The 16664-nt window shown below is 38.1% G+C and overlaps 5 protein-coding genes, 1 long non-coding RNA gene and 1 pseudogene across 11 annotated transcripts; 4 read left to right on the top strand and 3 right to left on the bottom strand.

The window, feature by feature from the left end:
- The first annotated feature begins 920 nt into the window (after nucleotides 1–920).
- Nucleotides 921–3019, top strand: LOC124348368 (DNA-directed RNA polymerase II subunit RPB1-like). The gene is made up of 3 exons (XM_046798561.1): nucleotides 921–1030; nucleotides 1124–1193; nucleotides 1572–3019. The coding sequence occupies exons 1-3, from the start codon at nucleotides 1010–1012 to the stop codon at nucleotides 2684–2686; spliced, it is 1206 nt and encodes a 401-aa protein (XP_046654517.1). The 5' UTR covers nucleotides 921–1009; the 3' UTR covers nucleotides 2687–3019.
- LOC124348370 lies at nucleotides 2859–3911 on the bottom strand. Its single transcript, XR_006919955.1, has 3 exons — nucleotides 3725–3911; nucleotides 3357–3632; nucleotides 2859–3288 (listed from the first exon to the last, which is right to left on the bottom strand). It is a non-coding gene; the product is annotated as an uncharacterized LOC124348370 (long non-coding RNA).
- Nucleotides 3912–4010: 99 nt separating this feature from the next.
- Nucleotides 4011–5204, top strand: LOC124348369. 2 transcript variants are annotated; one of them, XM_046798563.1, is made up of 4 exons: nucleotides 4011–4214; nucleotides 4293–4440; nucleotides 4507–4677; nucleotides 4756–5204. In XM_046798563.1, exons 2-4 carry the CDS (start codon nucleotides 4314–4316, stop codon nucleotides 4956–4958), a joined length of 501 nt encoding a protein of 166 aa, XP_046654519.1. In that variant the 5' UTR covers nucleotides 4011–4214; nucleotides 4293–4313; the 3' UTR covers nucleotides 4959–5204. The 2 variants fall into 2 exon arrangements, with proteins under 2 accessions (XP_046654519.1, XP_046654518.1); XM_046798562.1 differs by having other exon boundaries at nucleotides 4023–4214; nucleotides 4293–4677; nucleotides 4756–5203.
- An 833-nt stretch (nucleotides 5205–6037) lies between these two features.
- Nucleotides 6038–9589, bottom strand: LOC124348544 (annotated as a pseudogene).
- Nucleotides 9590–10147: 558 nt separating this feature from the next.
- LOC124349228 (2',5'-phosphodiesterase 12-like) lies at nucleotides 10148–13386 on the top strand. 3 transcript variants are annotated; one of them, XR_006920247.1, is made up of 8 exons: nucleotides 10148–10275; nucleotides 10340–11197; nucleotides 11257–11396; nucleotides 11473–11915; nucleotides 11975–12095; nucleotides 12161–12312; nucleotides 12379–12897; nucleotides 12964–13386. XR_006920247.1 is itself a non-coding variant. In XM_046799667.1 (7 exons), the coding sequence occupies exons 2-7, from the start codon at nucleotides 10380–10382 to the stop codon at nucleotides 12484–12486; spliced, it is 1782 nt and encodes a 593-aa protein (XP_046655623.1). In that variant the 5' UTR covers nucleotides 10148–10275; nucleotides 10340–10379; the 3' UTR covers nucleotides 12487–13386. The 3 variants fall into 3 exon arrangements, 2 of the variants coding, with proteins under 2 accessions (XP_046655623.1, XP_046655624.1); XM_046799667.1 differs by having other exon boundaries at nucleotides 12379–13386; XM_046799668.1 differs by having other exon boundaries at nucleotides 10148–10272; nucleotides 12379–13386.
- A 1-nt stretch (nucleotide 13387) lies between these two features.
- Nucleotides 13388–14406, bottom strand: LOC124349231 (DNA-directed RNA polymerase III subunit RPC7-like). Of its 2 annotated transcripts, none has more exons than XM_046799672.1 (4): nucleotides 14147–14406; nucleotides 13963–14077; nucleotides 13698–13900; nucleotides 13388–13639 (listed from the first exon to the last, which is right to left on the bottom strand). In XM_046799672.1, the coding sequence occupies exons 1-4, from the start codon at nucleotides 14268–14270 to the stop codon at nucleotides 13452–13454; spliced, it is 630 nt and encodes a 209-aa protein (XP_046655628.1). In that variant the 5' UTR covers nucleotides 14271–14406; the 3' UTR covers nucleotides 13388–13451. The 2 variants fall into 2 exon arrangements, with proteins under 2 accessions (XP_046655628.1, XP_046655627.1); XM_046799671.1 differs by having other exon boundaries at nucleotides 13698–13909.
- Nucleotides 14407–14469: 63 nt separating this feature from the next.
- On the top strand, nucleotides 14470–16609 carry LOC124349230 (pyridoxine-5'-phosphate oxidase-like). 2 transcript variants are annotated; one of them, XM_046799669.1, is made up of 7 exons: nucleotides 14470–14724; nucleotides 15388–15544; nucleotides 15619–15718; nucleotides 15833–15886; nucleotides 15950–16048; nucleotides 16127–16233; nucleotides 16321–16609. In XM_046799669.1, the coding sequence occupies exons 1-7, from the start codon at nucleotides 14601–14603 to the stop codon at nucleotides 16484–16486; spliced, it is 807 nt and encodes a 268-aa protein (XP_046655625.1). In that variant the 5' UTR covers nucleotides 14470–14600; the 3' UTR covers nucleotides 16487–16609. The 2 variants fall into 2 exon arrangements, with proteins under 2 accessions (XP_046655625.1, XP_046655626.1); XM_046799670.1 differs by lacking the exon at nucleotides 14470–14724 and adding an exon at nucleotides 14744–15206.
- Nucleotides 16610–16664: the final 55 nt, after the last annotated feature.

Here is a 16664-nt window from a genome sequence, read left to right on the forward strand (position 1 = left end):
ATAAACCTCTTTGGAATATTAAACTATAGGAAGAAACGGTTTACTTGAAATCACTATCGTGTAACGAAATTCCCGCGCTTTACGCGTATATTTATTATTCCGGCAATTCAAGTTTCTATGTAATTCTCACAACAATAAAAACATAGTTGCCGAAAAGTAAACTAATCTTCCAAATTTACTTGCATAGCTAAACTACTTTGGTCAATTGAACGAAATTCCATGGGAACTATTTCCCAATTTGGCATTGATTTTTCCGCCCAATCATTGTTTATTATTATTATTTACTGGGTATACTTTGAGTAACCCAATAACGTCGAAAGTCCTTTAAGCAAAACAACTGAGTGTCCGTGATTTTTATTAGGTGTGCTGAAGGGAGTCATTCCGAAAGGAAGTATATACTGTCATCCATTGGCATTCTCATCGAAAAAGAACTTGGGTGCTGGTAACAATCAAAACCGAAAGGGCGCAGGCGACAGCTGTTATTCCAGACTATGGCAAGCCATCGACCATGGGCAGGATGCCACATTTGTCCTTTTTTTGACGCGCCGAGAGATTTCTCTTTTTACTCACAATGCAATAGGCTAACCGATGAATGTCAAGGCCAAGAAATCTGGCGTAAAAAGCTTATTCAAAGCCCCGTGAAAAAAAAAAAAAATAAAATAAAATCCGACGCCCCGACTATGACATCGTATAATAATAACGGGAGTCGACCATTTGTTCTGCTTGACGACGTCGGAGGAAATTAATACATTCGCCAAAAAGCTAAGAAAGAAAAAAAAAACGAGGCTAAAACTAAAAAAAGCCCTTTATTTTATGGTGGGAAATCCCTGTGCGGAGTCATTATTATTATTGAAACGAGACCTTGAATGATTCATGGCGGGGGTGAAACTTTCACCGCGTTGGGCTGCTGCTGCTGGGACATTCGATGTCTTTTCACATTGTCCCGGCTGAAGTTCCCACCAGACGAACGCCAGCTCTCAACCTGTTCTAACTTATTCGGATTGACGCCATGAGCAACTTCTTTTCTGTCGTAAGCGGATTTTCATTCCTAATCTATTTATAATTCAAAAGAGTATGTTTTTACCTATTCATCGCTTTGCTACGCTCTATTATATATGTCCAGCTTGTTATACTGTGTCTGTTTGGGGCATCCGGAGCTGACTCGTCCGTCGTCCGTTCCAAACGGGAGGAAGGTATTTAATATTTGAATGGCATTCTATATTAGAAAGAAAGTAACAGAGTGCGCGTGCTGTTCAACTTTAAGCGCACCAAACAGCAGAGATTGTTATAATTGTATATGTGTGTGCCTTGCTGCGGTATTGAGGTGAAGGACGGGTTGCGCAACACAACTCGTTCTCCGTTCACCCTTGTCGGTGGTCTTTTCTATATGTCTGTAGGTGCAAAAACCTACTCATTTTCGGTCGTAAATTTTCAAAATTGAAGTACCAAATTACGATTGTTTCAACAGGAAAATACCACCAGGCTATAAAAATCTATAATAATCTATAAAGAGAAATCAACGTATTACATATTTTTGTTCAAAATTGATTATATTTTTTAATTTTTTTTAGATGAATCTTCATCGAATGCAACGACTCGCCAATTAGGAATGTTCGGTTACCAGCCACCGTATGCCCCTCCTCATCAGTTTGGCGGATTATATCCGGGAGCATTTAACTCCCAGCACCAACAGCAGTATCCATCTTACGGTGGATTCCAACCTATGGGGCCGTATCAAGGAGTGCCGCCATCGCATTTGTATCAACAGCAAGGATTTGGAGCTGGAAGTTATCCAGGAGCCTCTCAATTCGGTCAATATCCAAATCAATATCCCCAGCAAAACGGACCTTACGGCGGAGCTGCCGGCCAGAGTCCTTATTACCCTACCAATCCAACGTCGCCTTCATTCCCGACAAATTCCTTTAATCCATCTTATGGATCTCAGCATTATCCCTCAAACAACGGATACAACAACAACTACAATCCTTCAGTTCAAAACGGGTTCTACAACCCGACAACATCCGCCGTCACGTCTCCGCAAAATTCTTATCGTCCCTCTGGCCTTATTCCCGATCCTTTTGGCTCGGTGGCACCTGTAATTGGGACACCTTCTTACAATCCCGCCTCCAACACAGGATCGTTGTATAATCCTAGCCAAACCTCATCGTCCTATAATCCTAGCCAAACTTCATCATCGTACAATCCTAGCCAAACATCGTCGTCGTATAATCCTAGCCATCAGCAAACTTCTCCTCAGTATAATCAATACAAACCAATCACGATCATTGATACCCCTTCTTACAGCAGTCCCAGTTACCAGCAAGGTTCCAGTTCAGCATACAAACCTGGAAGCGGTTCTAGTGGATCTCAGGAAGGATATGATTCGGTTGTCGTAACAGCCCAAGGAATGGCGCCGTACGACCAATCGTCATCCTACAAACCTTCTTCAGGGAATTACAAGCCGGTAGTCTCATCTCCAACATATTACAAACCTCCATCATCTTCAAGTTATCGACCACCTTCACCTAGTTATTCTCAACAGAATTCCTACCGTCCGTTAACTGTCCAAGGTTCGATTCAAGAAATTCCATCAAACACTCCCACCTACTATCCATCGAATTCGCAAAACAGACCCAGTTTTTATTCGGCGTCTTCTTCCGATCGAGTATCTTTTCCTAGTGAATGAGAAACACATTTATTTTCAGGACACACAGCAGCAATTATTAAACGTAATTATTTAATGCACATAATTTAATATTTGCACAAAAGATCTTTAATCAGCTTAATTCGATATAACTTCCTCGTGATTGAAATGACAAATTTTGCCTTTGAACTCAAATAATTACTAATGCGTTTTCAACTCTACTCATATTTGAAATTTGGCGCCCCATATAACTCCACGGCTATCTTTTTCGAAGTCATTTGATTCCCGAAAGAAAATAATGTCTAAAACTCGTTTACGTAATGTCTTTTTGTTTCGTGAAAGAAAATAAACTCGCAACTAAATTGAAGTTCTTAATGAAGGAGCAAATGTCACATTTATTTCGAGATTCATATTACATGTTTTACAAAATGCCCACGCTTAAATTCATCCATTTCAAACAAAATAAAACCAAGCATAATAGCCTGCAATGGCACCAGCAGGAATACCACATATTAGGCCAATCAAGACGTAAACTCCCATGCTACCACAAGCGCCCATACTCTGTGCACAAGAAAAACAACTTCCAGCCGCCACATTACCAATGTTCGATTGACAGATTGCAGCACACGAAGCTGCCAAAACGCCTTCAATAATAACGATAAAATTAGCACACAAATAGGAGAGGATGGGACAGCAATTATTTCATTATTACCAGAACAGGTAAATCCGATACAGCAGAGTAGGAAGTAAATAATTATTGGTGCTATAAAAGTAACAACCAATGCAACTCCAAGTGCAACACCCACAGTTTTAAGGATTCTAAGAATCGTTATGCCGAACTGATCATCCCTAATATTCCCAGCACCATAAGCATAAGCACCTGCTTCAGTTACATTCTGTGATGCTGAAGAAAATGGCAAAACGACGTTCAACAAGAAAATCAGTAGCAGCATGAAACGCCAACGAGCCATTTAATCTACAATTTGAGCTGAAATAATAATTTGGGGATAAGATCAAATGACGTCACTAAAACTGGGAGTTCACATGCCCTTAAAACTGAATTATTGGAAATAAAACAACCTTATAAAAAGCAGAGAAAACTGTTCCTGGTTAACTCATCCAGTTTTACGAAAGATGACAGCATGTCAACATGAAGCCTCACTCATCTACCTGTAGGGGTGAAACCGAAGCGGCCGTATCCGCTTTGGTACCACACCATTACGGTGTCGTCCTTGACGCACGACTGGCTGCTTGATTCGTAGCAAACTGTTCTCTTCATGGTTATCCTCTAGCCTTAGGGACTTTGCAATAAAACAAAATAAATGCTTTTATAGTCCAAAAAATATGTATATCACACTACTAACTCCGCCTTCCTGTAGGATAAGATAAGATTACGTGAAAAGATAGGAAAAACCAGGACACAACAACTGGTTTTATAAGGGACTTTGAAATATGAATACGAAAGTCATTTTATTTCTATATCTTGCATCGACATTATTTAACGTACGTGGCATTAAATTTGCGATTCTCAAAAGTTAGGCAAATACTTATTAGAAAGAAATTCTTTTAGGTACGTATTTTATTTTATTTTTTATTATTATTAAAAAATGTTTGCTCACAAGTCACAGACCAAATGAACCTTTATTAGGAATAGACGCTGCAAACTACAATGTCGTGGCGGAGTTCCGAGTTAATTATTTCCTTAGCGGTCGTTATGAAACAATTTGCTTTCTTGACTGCGGAATCGAGTACCGAAGAGCCGATTACGTTTGATCAAAAAATCAATAATTTTTTAAGTAAAGCTGCCCATTCTATTGTGTATAAATCGATGGCAGTGTTGATATCAACTCAAATCGATACAGATGAGGAAAATAATGAATCTTACTCGGAATCAGAGCATCCAGTGGGTGATCAAATTGGTAGAATTTTTCAAATGATGAGTGTGGTTTTGATAGTTGGATGTTCGGTCAGCTTCATTCTAATACCGTTAATTGCCGCATGTGTATTCAACTGCTGTGGATTTACCAGATCTGGTATTATTCGTTGCCCATATTCTGTATGTCCGATTTTCATTTTATTAAATTTCTTCCGTATTTCATTTTTTATTTAAGGCGTTCGCTCCAACTCCTATGCTGCATTACGTCATTCCAGAATTGGCAACGTCAACAGCGGAACACCTTTCGCCGAAATGCAGAGTATGGGCACTTGTAAAACCTGTGGAGAAAACTACTGTTGGATAGTATTACTGCTGGGCATTCCTGCTGGAGTCATTTTTGCAATAATTGCAGGCGTCAATACATGGCCTTACATGTAGCATGTACAGTAGCAAGCTTGCCTTACTGTATGATATTTAAAATAACGAATCAAACATTTTGATTTTGAATTTCAACTTGAAATTGTTTCATTTACAACTTCAATTTACTTAATTACAAAAAAATGTGCTACTCATGATTGATCGACAACGTTTTCTATTTGTCTGCGTCAATTAATCCATTTTCAAGCAAATATAAAAACGCATTTTGACACAATACAAAGTCATATTTTAGAATTTAAAATTAAATACAATTATTGCGAGCCCGAAGGGCGAAGCTAATAATCGCACACGCAGAAAAAAAAATACCATGTCACTTTGTCTGTCTGTATGTCCCGCTCCATAGCTCGGATGTTTAACGACAGATTTCGGACTTTTTGGTCTTAATAATTACAAAAAAAATATGCGGTGCGACCAGAACAAAAATAATTGCATTTACTTAATTAGTTTTCCAGTAATTAACGAAAAACTGTTAAAATAATTGTTTAACGACTGGTGACATCTTGCGGTGGCGACTACAACTTTTTCACTTAATGACTGGTGACATCTTGCGGTGGCGACTACAACTTTTTCACCTTAGGTTTAAATTCCACTTTCCATTCTTAACGTGCTTGTCATTTACTTAACGTGTTAAGTTTAAAATTAATTCTTTCTTGTCGAATATTTTTTATTTAAATATATTCGTTATGGATGGTTAAGCATGATTAAAAACCACCAGATGTCCATAGCATCGCCATGATGACGTTATCATTGGTGTCCCAACCATGACGCAACAACCAGATTTGCATTTATGTTTTACAGTTATTTGACTAAACGATGGTTATTTTTTAAATTCAATTATTGAACTTTATGTGTAAAAATAGGAACATATGAGTTGAGCAAACTAAACGTTAATAACTTGCAAGAATATTGAACTGTGACAGAAAAATCCTGTTTTAAGACAAAAAAGTCTGTGAAGAAACGTGTGAATTGTGAATAAGTCCGACTAAACAATAGGCCCTGAATTTGTCAATTAAGACAGTTTTCAACTGGCTTACAACTATCCCTTCGCGGCGAGCTGATAAGCTTGCTTTTCTATCTTAAATCTAGTTCATAAAATCATTATTTGTTTTTTGCTGCTTCCATCATACTGGCAAAAGAAGAATGTGAATTTTCAAGGAGCGTTGAAGGCTCATCAAACTCTGTCACTATTCCGTCTTGAATTACAAGTACACGATCATACTGGGCGGCAGTGTTCAACCGATGGGTAATTGTCAAGACTGTACAATCCTCAAAAGTTTCACGCAACGTTTGTTGAACTAGTGCGTCCGTTTTTGCATCAAGAGCGGCAGTGGCTTCATCGATCACAAAAATCTGTTAGGCAGAGAAGTTTAAATTATTATGGGAAAACTGAACTCATCAAACATATGACTATATGTATACCTTATTCTTTCGTAACAGAACTCTTGCCATGCAAAGTAGCTGCCTCTCACCCACAGAAAAACTATCGTTGTTCTTGGTATTGCTCAGTTGTCCAGGAAGGGATTTCACCTTTTCTTTCATATGAGTACGCTCAAGGGCCTCCCAAATGGCCTCATCCGAGTATTTTTCTAAAAGATCTAAGTTATATCTACCGAAAAATAAAAATAATTATCTAGCGAAAACATTTAATAAAAATTTAAAGTCACCTAATGGAACCAATGAAAAGCACCGGGTATTGAGGAATAATGGACAACTTCGATCGAAGGTCATCAAGACCCATTTCAGCAATGTTAATCCTATCAATTTCGATGAAACCGGAAGTCAAATCCACCAGTCTAAACAGCGCGACCACCAAAGATGATTTACCCGCACCTGTTCTCCCAACAATTGCTTTCGAAATAAAATAGTGATCATTACAGTGAATTCGACTGAGAAATAAAATAAAATTTGAATAATAAATACAATCTACTAAGAATACCTATTTTTTCCTTGGGCTTGATAACAAAAGAAACATTTTTAAGGACTAGCGGCAAATGAGATCGGTAGCGCATTTTGACGTTTGAAAATGTGACACAACCCAGCTGTGGCCAATCGCTTGGAGGACGACAATTTTTCACAACTGAAAGTTCTTCGCTCGGCGTGTTCTATTTAATAGGAATAAAATTATAACTTGTTAATTATAAAATCAACAATTTAATCTACCTCAAGACGGTTTAATGAATTTTCCATTCGTTGGACGGACGTGAATCGTGTTTCAGAGAGAACAACTCTTCCTCGGCCGGCAGGCCGCTTTTCCTCGTCCGGCAGGCCGCTTTTCCTCGTCCGGCAGGCCGCTTTTCCTCGGCCGGCAGGCCGTTCTTCATTCATGAAATGTTAGGCCGAGTTACGTGTAGCGTAGGCCGAGGTACGTGCCGTATTAGGTGATGTCGGCCGGCTTTCTCTAATCGGCACGTATCACGGCCTACGCTACACGTAACTCGGCCTACGTTACACGTATCACGGCCTACTCTACACGTACCTCGGCTTACGTTACACGTACCTTGGCCTTATTCCCACGTAACTCGGCCTACGCTACACGTACCACGGCCTATTCTACAAGAAGAGACCAGAAACAGCCCAAAGCAAATAAAAATTTAAATCAAATAATATGACAAAAAAAAATATATATAAAATCTATAAAACTTGGCACATTAAAATTTATATCAATTCATCATCATTTTTATAACGAGTTCCGTTTCAGACGCCCAACGAACAGTGTTCTGTAATATTCCGCTTAGCTGATTAGCGTGAGCGAGAGCTAACCCAGCGAATGCGGCCGGAATCCCACGAAAGACTACAACAAGTCCAGCTGTGATGCCCATGACGCAAACTACGATAAAGACACGGTAGAACAAAATCAAATATTTCCTCAGAAGATATTAGCATTTTCATTAGCGTACCTGCAATCAAGTCCAGCCTTAAATTGATCCAACGAATGCTGCATGTGAACATGAAAAATTGAATCGAATTCTCGTCGTACAAATCCATGAATCTTTAGAATGAAGAAAAAGTTATCAGCATATGCACTTTAATCAGATGAAAGTTGGAATAAATGTTTCTACTTTGAAGTGAAATCTCGCTCTTTTCCAAAAGCACGGATCGTATCCAGTCCACTTATAGTGGCTGCAACGTGGCTGTAGATGGATGAACGCGAGACGTTATCGAGCCGTTTCAAATCGCGGAGACCACATCGAAACACGCGGCTGAGCAGGACAAAGATGACAGCCAGCAAGCCGATCGCAATGAGGAACCACGGAGCAACAATGGCAATAAAGATAATGGAGACTGCCACGGTCAACACATTTTGAATAAGGGCCTCGTTGCATGGCGGTAAACGACAATCAGCTGTCACGAGTCATAAAGGAAAAAAACAAAACAATTAATAACGTAGTTAAGCACAAACTCATGATATCATGCGTACTCTCATCCAGGTCGCGTGAAAATAAGTTGAGTAATCGACCAACGGGAGTCGCATCAAAAAAGCTCATTGGACTGTTCAGGACATTGCTAAAAAGGCGGCTGTGGAGCAAATTTGATGCGCGCAAAGAAGCCTTAATAAATATAATGAATTATCCATCAATGAACATAACATTACTGTATATAATATATCCGTTGTTTACTTTAATGAAAAAGAAGCTGCGCAGTAGGCTGGCTATAATTATGATCAGGATAAAAGTTCCGTAAATTAATTCAAAGTATAGGAGATCCGGATGGGCTCGAATGCTTGGATGATATTCGGTTTCATTTCCAATAGTTCTGCTGGCGTTCTTGAGTACCATATGTGTGGAACTGTGGATTATTAGAACAAAAGAACTTTAACGTAGAATTTCACAATTTCGCAAATTCAGTCAAAGAATGACTTACCACAACACCAACGTTAAGCCAATAATGAGCAAGCTACCATGCGCTCATAGCTATCGAATACAAAAGGGACGAGTAAAAATAAGCATGAATGAAAGTAAATTTCAGATTTTGATTACTACCTGATCCGATCACGTTGACGGCGAACAGCGAGAAAACAAAGATGCTTAACATGTATCCACCGGCCAATTTGATATAGGTTTTGTATGTTGATACCGGGATGGATCCCTTTTCCATCATTTCCACTTCTGTTAGGCGTCCGTCCGCTGTCGGAATAAATTCGTCCGTCTTTGTCAAGCGATTTTTTAGTTGGCTTATACTGCTTCAGTGGATGACAAGTTCCTGTTGACACCAAAATGTTTCCTGTTCCTTGTCAAAGATGAAGGCTCACCACTACAAAAGAAATTTCTTACAAGTCCACGTCATTGAAGATCACAAGCAAACGGAAATACTGACACAACAATCTGCGTTGTTGATCCATGCTGATCGGAAGATTGATCAAATGTGTTCTTATTCTCTTCGTTTAAGAACGTGCGGATTAACGACATATACTGTTCGTTTCGACTTATCAAATCCACATGACGGCCACGATCCACAATTCGTCCACAGTCCATGAAAAAGACTTGGTCACAATGATCTAAATCCTGTTAGCATTTAACCGTCAGCAAATGTTGAAAGAAAAAAAAACAGTTAAGAATTTAAAATAATTCAAACCTGAAGTTGATGCGTCACAAAAATGACTGTCTTACCCTTAAGCGCACAGCGAATGCCATTGCTGAATATATGGTTGCTGACTTGATTGTTCACGGCGCTCAGGGGATCATCCAACAAATAAACATCTCTTAAAAAACGAAAAAAAACAAAATCTAATGAAAGAATAGGCTAATAATCCACTTTCTGTAAAATGAACAAACCTATTTGCGCGTATTTGCGTAAATAGCCCGGGCCAAGGAAACTCTCTCATTGACCGCCGGAAAGACCACTCGTTGACTTAAGAGACAAGAGGTTGGAAAGAATTGACTGCACTAAAACAAATGAAATACTGAAGGTATGTGCTACACACAAGCTATTTTTCCCCGGTGAATCATCGATGAAAGTCATGAAATGCCCGCCCTCTTTCACCAAATCCAGCACTTTTTTTATTGGTTTGCAAATTACCATAGTTTGATTAGGTATTTTGTACTAGATTGTTTTAATTCCTTCACGATAAACTACGTACAGTACGATAAATTAATCTTCAAAATTTGTGGATAATATTATTGAAATTTTTCAAAACTGGTGGGTGGGGATAAGGGAACTTAGTATTTCCTTTCGCCGCTAGATTTCACATTTTGTGTTGACAGAAAAACAAGCAGACGACTGAGCTGAGCCAAACTTGCAAAAAAATGTTCACGTGTGTATATTGGAATAATTTCGCATCAAGTATCCCATATTGACCACTACAATATCAGTTTAGGTGGTAAATATTAAGTTTTTGTTTTCAAAATTGTAAGGAGTGAGAAATAAGAACGTTGTTTTTGTAGGCATTGCTTCGTCGTTGTATCGGAAGATTATTAACCTGCTATGTTGAGCAGAACATATGGTGCCTTCCGTTTAATTTATAGAAGAGCAAGTAGTGCTGTCAACTCTCTTTTGAGTCAAGAAGACACAAGAAATTCCACCATGAAAGCATATTGTAGAACCAAGAGTGAAGATCGTGTGGATATTCAGTTTCAATATGTAGATCCTGTTATAGGGTTGGACCGTTGGTTCAATTTCAATAGATCAATGGATGATAATGTGCAACAAATTAAAGAAAGAATTGTTACAAATATTGACAAGGCTTGCTTAAAGTACAAGAAAAAGAAACTGAAGAAGTTGCCTACAGATCCCTTGGATGAGTTGAAGTTAGAAGTCCAACTGTTGCAGGGTTGTGAAATAATAGGTCCAGAGGTGACTTGTAGAAATTTACTTGTCATGCCAGATGTTGTAATTGCAGTAAATGGTCAATTATACCATTTAGATGTTGACCCTCCTACAGTAAAAACTCTCAAGCTCCCTACTTCAATTATGGCAGGGTATCAAGTTTATCTAAGCAAATTTGAAGTAGAGTATTGTATAACACGTGAATGTGAACTAATTTGGTACAAGAGCCATGAGCCTGTAAATGTCATCCCAGAAGATAGTTCTGAAACTTGGGTTCAAGTTGGAACAGGATTCTCCTACTCTACTTCAAACTCAGACATTGGCAGCTGGCTCAAAGTAAAATGCATTCCAAGGAATTCATCTAGAGTAGGATTGCCTGAATGTGCAATCTCTTCCCAAGTAGTCGAAGCTGGACCTGGCCAGTGTCCTTTTGACATCCGTCACAATTTTACAAAAGAATCAATGGGCAATACAGGGTAAGTTCATTGAATTGAATCGTCATGATTTTTTTTTTAAATTAATATGATTTCTTTAGTTTTCGAGTAGTGACCTACAATATCCTTGCCGATCTATACACCGATTCTGAATATACACGTAAAGTTCTTCACCCCTACTGTCCTCCATACGCGTTGGCAATTGACTATCGAAAGCAACTTATCTTAAAAGAATTAATTGGTAAAATTGTTTATTATTGGTTAAACCTTAACATACTAAACATTGTTTCTGTTGCTTACCCTTATTTTTCATTTAGGATACAATGCTGATATAATCTGTCTCCAAGAAGTTGATGGTAAAGTCTTTGATTCAGATTTGAAACCTATTTTCTCTTCATTGGGTTTCGGAGCTGAATTCAGCAAAAAAGGTGGACAAGTGAGTGAAGGAATGACATGTTTATTCAATACGTCCAAATTTCGGCTGGTTGAATCATGTAGCCATATTTTGGCCGAAGAGTTGCCGAAAAATCCATTAGTTAATGATTTATGGGAAGCTGTGCAAAAAAATGAAGATTTGTCTAAACGAATCATTGACCGTACTACTTCTTGTCATCTTCTTGTCTTGGAGTCGCTGTTCAACGGTAAACGTGTAGTTGTAGCTAACACGCATCTTTATTTTCACCCAAATGCGGACCACATTCGTCTCCTACAATCATGTGTAGCTCTGCGCTTAGCACAAAATTTGCGAAACTGTCAATTGGTGCGTGTCTTTATTATATCTCCACCTATACATAATGTAATGCAATATTCTTTTTCCAGGAACTTGGAAAAGAAGTCTCCCTTTTATTTTGCGGGGATTTTAATAGTACTCCAGGATCCGGTGTCTTTGAACTGATGACATTACAACACATAGATCATGACAACGAGGCGTGGTCAAGCAGTGAGTTTCATTTGTAATTTTCGTATATTTGTTTTCACTTTTATTACCGTGGATTACGAATCTAGAACCAGAAGAAGCAGTGCGGGACTTATCTCTTCATAACCCAATTGTGATGGAAACTGCCTGTGGCACTCCTCCTTTTACTAATTACACTAGTGGATTCAGTGGTTGTCTTGACTACATTTTTTTCGAAAAATCCAAGCTCGTCGTTGAACAGGTATAATTTTTGTAATTCTAAAGCTGATGCTAATTTTTTAACTTTTTTTTTCCCTTGAATTCATAGGTTGTCCCCCTTCCCAGTCTAGAGGAAGTTACTCGACACTGTGCGCTCCCCAGTATAGTGTTTCCTTCGGATCATATTGCCTTGATCGCCGACCTCAAATGGGTGTGATTTTAACTGCCGTTTGAACTAACTAGCAAAAACACCATGGAAGGCTTAGGCTTCTCTAAAAAATGTTAAAAAAATTAAGCTATATGGGTTATTACGTAATAATTAGTCTGTTGTCCAATTGTCTGAATTATTCGTACTGTTGGCACTTGAACGAACAATTTATTAACTATTGAGTAAGCCGAGAGCCACGAATCAGCCTTTTTACGGGAAAAAGAAGCGTAGATTTTTTATTTCAATTTGCACTAGCTTGTTGTTGCCCTCGAGCAAGAGAATCGAACCACAATTACAAATCATCCCAAAAGTCATCCGTTCTTTGACCATGTTTTCACTTTTGCGATAATTGAAAATCGCATCTGGTTTCAAAACTTTCAAATTCTTGAAGAGGATAGTCAACTTGCTGAAAAGAAATAGGTATTCTAATTTAGTTTCCTTTGGTTTTTTTAAAAGATTGTTGTTTAAAATTATTCGAACGTACAGGACGATTTGTGTTGAATCGCATCAAAGTTTTCGATGGTAGTTTATGTTATGCGTAATATGTATGTTACGCCAAATTTGGTATGTTTAAAGAATCTTTTTACCCTTAAAACAAATCCTAACATGTTTCTTCTTTAGTATCGCCGAATTACAAACAGGGTTAGTGTATCGTCAGAAAATTGAGAAAAAGTTTTCAATACTCCTACTCCTAGGGTTTGATTCACGAATTGATGAAATTGTAGTAGTAATAGTAAAAAATTGTGAATGAAGGAGTCACTGCCGTCAATGAAATTTTTCTTTAATTTCTCAACGAAATTGTTTAGCGTACCATGAATCAAGCTCACAATGAAGGACTAAATAATGTCAATTAGAACCACATAGAAAATGTTTTCCTCAGCAGCTTGTAGGATTAAAGAAAATAAGACAATTACAAAAAATAATAACTTGTATTTCAGTTTGCCTGAGTTTTGCATAGGAAGTGATTACAGTTGCTAGAACTGGGCTTCTCCATCATCTTGGCCTTCTTCATCATCCAAATAACCTTCACCGTTTTCAAAATAATTATTAGCATAGTCTGTATCTTTATCCATTTCTTCATCTTCATCTTCCACAACATCATCTTCCATTTCCACTTTCTCATCATCTGATTTATCTTGATCGTCTTCATCTTCTTTCCCATCTATCATTAAAACATTTTATAAATTTATGGAAATTAGAATATACTTTGCTCAACAAACCTCCATCCCCATCCCCTTCACTTTCATTTCTTTCTTTCTTTTCAAGCTTGGCAAAAATTTTATCAGGGTCTTCAACTTTCTTCCTTTTAGCATTCAGAGTGACTTTAGACTTGCCAGTTGCTAACCTCTTAGTGAAAGTATCATCCCTAAGTTCAGCAGGCATTCGATTCCAGAGAACAGGTAGCTCTTTTTCATAAGATGTGCTATTGATTCTTCAAGAATAATAAGTGTGTGAATAAACTATAATCATCAACTATTCACCTACTTTTCTGAGTGTTTCAAGTAAAACGGTGAGTTCCTCATTCTTGTGCTCAAATCCTTTTGGGTAACCAGTATATACTCATTTTCCACATCTTTAATTAATGGAAGAGGCCTGTTTTCTAACAGAGAAATTGGAAAAAGATTCAGAACTTTACACTGTTTCACATATAGTGTAAATAATTTAATACCTAGAGAGGGGAATAGTGGAGGAGGTTGAGTAACAGAAACTGGACCTGCTTCACCTCTACCAAATCCCAATTGCTCAATGTTAAAGGAAACCGCATTTCCTCTCCCTCGTCCTCTTCCACCCATGAGAAGTTTATAACAGGTTTATAAAATTATAAGTACTTGACTTAATTATAATTGGACTTTCAAGCAACGTAACAACAGATTTAGACTGTGTCGTGTCTCGTGTGTCCGCGCACAATTGAGAAATTGAAATCAGCTGGCAAATATTTCACTCTTCCATTTTCACGTATGCTGAGTTGCCAGGTCTGGAAAAGGTAAAAAATGAAAGACTGACAGACAGTGCAATAGCAACGTACGCCTTTTAAAAAGATAAAAACTAGGGCGATATTGTTAAATTATTCATTTTTTCTCCTGATAACTTATTTGGGCATTTCATTAGTGCAACTCTAGCTCATGTTATCATCAAGATACCTAATTTTTCATCTTAAGATCTCTCTCCCTCATCCCTTGAAAAACCTTCTTGGAAAGGCCATGGCGACAGAAACTTCAAATAAATCTCAGGGGATAGACCTAGGAGGTTAGTCAATAAAATTCAACCCTTCCTACTTTCTTTTCTTGTTTCTATGTAACCTGATAGTGATGATTTTGTTTGTTACATAATGTTACATGTAACAAAGCTTTGGAGATGTTTCAGCACGACTATTCGGCGATAAAATAACACAGTAAACAAAAATCAACACAATTCTGATCATTCAGCAGTGGCATCGCCACAATACAGATGCATCACAACCAGTAAACGAAAATGCAGAAAAAAAAGACATGTAAAATGATCAGGAGAGAGCGAGAGAGTTTACACCACTCGTACGCAAATTCTCCAGCAACTGGTATTAACTAGGTACCAAAGGCCTAGTTCAAGAAAGACGAAAAGTGTTTAGAATACTAGGAAAAGTGTCAAACCAACGTTGGTATCTAGTCGTCTAAAAACGAATCAAGATTTTTCTTTTGTCCCGCCCCGAGAGTTCCCCAAGGCCCGTTTATTAGTTCGGGCCAAGGGGCCAGGTAAATTCAACGTTGATTCAGTCTCACTCTCACCTGTCCTTCTGAACTTATTCACTTTATTTCTTTCTTAACCGAAACCTACATCACATAAATTAGTTTTTTTTGCTGTCCGTCTTGTTCGTGTGGTGATTTTTGTGTTTTATCGATCATCCATTCATTTTTTTTCTCATGTTATCATTAGGAATGCGAAAACCTTACAATGAGAAGCACAACACATTCACTGAGGACAGCCTTGTTGCTAAAGAGCCTATAAAACAATTCCAATCATGGTTTGATGTTGCTTGCCAAACACCAAATATTCTTGAAGCAAATGCCATGTGTTTGTCAACAGCTTCCAAGTAAGCCAAATGAGCTTAGACATTGAGATTTTCCTTTCCTATTTTAGAGCATAATTGTGTTTAATTTTTTATAGAACAGGGAAACCCTCCGCTCGTTACGTGTTGCTCAAAGGGTTCGATAAAGAAGGATTTCGATTTTTCACCAACTACTCCAGCAGGAAAGGAATCGAGTTGGTATGCTATTTTTATTCAACTTAAGTTCCTAGTCGGTTATAGCGGAAAATCATTGTTTATTTTACTTCGTTTTATATATTTGGTTTTTAAAATTGTTCGTTTTTTTTTTAACAGGAAGAAAATCCATTTGCAGCCCTCACTTTCTACTGGGAACCTTTGCTAAAATCTGTAATAGTTGCATTTAAAAACATTTATAGATCATTTTTCATCAAAATTCCATTTTAAAATAAGGTTAGGATAGAGGGTGCAGTGAAAAAACTTCCAGCCGAAGCCTCTGATGAATACTTTCAATCTCGACCCCGTAGCAGCCAGATTGGAGCACTCCTTTCAGTATAAAGATGTCCAAAGATTTGCAATGCTTTCAGACAGATTAATTCTTACCAAGAATTAATTCATTTGTGTGACTAGTCTCAGAGCCAAGCAATTTCATCCCGTCAAGTACTGGTTGACGACGAGGAAAAATTGACCAAAGAATACGCCGACGAAAAGAACCCCATTCCAAGACCGGATAAATGGTCAGTTTCGACCCAAAGCTTTTTTGTCTTTTCATTTGTTTGTCATTTACTATGTTCATGAATTAATCTTTGCTTTCTGCATATTAGGGGAGGTTACGTTGTAATTCCAGAAGTCATCGAGTTTTGGCAAGGGCAGTCTACTAGAATCCATGATCGGATTCGATTTCGACGACCGGCGTCCAGTGAAGAGCCGGACGGTGTCTTGACTCACCAAGGAGACGAAGGTTGGATTTATGAACGCCTTGCTCCGTAAAGATATTTAAGTGAACTGTTAGTCTGCCTTGCAGTGGTGCTCCGTCTTTGGGTTTATTTACAGATTTAGCATGTCTTCCATAAGTTTTACAATTTAAGAATAAACATGCGGTATAAATATTCAGCAGCTTTACTTCATAGGCAACTCCATTCTAAGTTATCTAATTCTTTGGACGCAA

The sequence above is a fragment of the Daphnia pulicaria genome, chromosome 7 (genome assembly GCF_021234035.1).
Source record: "Daphnia pulicaria isolate SC F1-1A chromosome 7, SC_F0-13Bv2, whole genome shotgun sequence".
Classification (NCBI taxonomy): Eukaryota; Metazoa; Arthropoda; class Branchiopoda; order Diplostraca; family Daphniidae; genus Daphnia; species Daphnia pulicaria.

Bases quoted from the DNA above. Each gene is read 5' to 3' on its own strand.
- LOC124348368 (XM_046798561.1), top strand. From the start codon at position 1,010: ATGAGCAACTTCTTTTCTGTC. The intron at 1,031-1,123 runs GTAAGCGGATTT...ATATATGTCCAG, and splicing joins TGAGCAACTTCTTTTCTGTC to CTTGTTATACTGTGTCTGTT. The intron at 1,194-1,571 runs GTATTTAATATT...AATTTTTTTTAG, and splicing joins CCGTTCCAAACGGGAGGAAG to ATGAATCTTCATCGAATGCA.
- LOC124348369 (XM_046798562.1), top strand. From the start codon at position 4,314: ATGTCGTGGCGGAGTTCCGAGTTAATTATTTCCTTAGCGGTCGTTATG. The intron at 4,678-4,755 runs GTATTATTCGTT...TTTTTATTTAAG, and splicing joins CTGTGGATTTACCAGATCTG to GCGTTCGCTCCAACTCCTAT.
- LOC124349228 (XM_046799667.1), top strand. From the start codon at position 10,380: ATGTTGAGCAGAACATATGGTGCCTTCCGTTTAATTTATAGAAGAGCA. The intron at 11,198-11,256 runs GTAAGTTCATTG...TGATTTCTTTAG, and splicing joins GAATCAATGGGCAATACAGG to TTTTCGAGTAGTGACCTACA. The intron at 12,313-12,378 runs GTATAATTTTTG...TTGAATTCATAG, and splicing joins CCAAGCTCGTCGTTGAACAG to GTTGTCCCCCTTCCCAGTCT.
- LOC124349231 (XM_046799671.1), bottom strand. From the start codon at position 14,270: ATGGGTGGAAGAGGACGAGGGAGAGGAAATGCGGTTTCCTTTAACATT. The intron at 13,910-13,962 runs GTAGGTGAATAG...TTATTCTTGAAG, and splicing joins TACTTGAAACACTCAGAAAA to AATCAATAGCACATCTTATG. The intron at 13,640-13,697 runs GTTTGTTGAGCA...TTTTAATGATAG, and splicing joins TGAAGGGGATGGGGATGGAG to ATGGGAAAGAAGATGAAGAC.
- LOC124349230 (XM_046799669.1), top strand. From the start codon at position 14,601: ATGTTATCATCAAGATACCTAATTTTTCATCTTAAGATCTCTCTCCCT. The intron at 15,887-15,949 runs GTAATAGTTGCA...TTTTAAAATAAG, and splicing joins GGGAACCTTTGCTAAAATCT to GTTAGGATAGAGGGTGCAGT. The intron at 16,234-16,320 runs GTCAGTTTCGAC...TCTGCATATTAG, and splicing joins ATTCCAAGACCGGATAAATG to GGGAGGTTACGTTGTAATTC.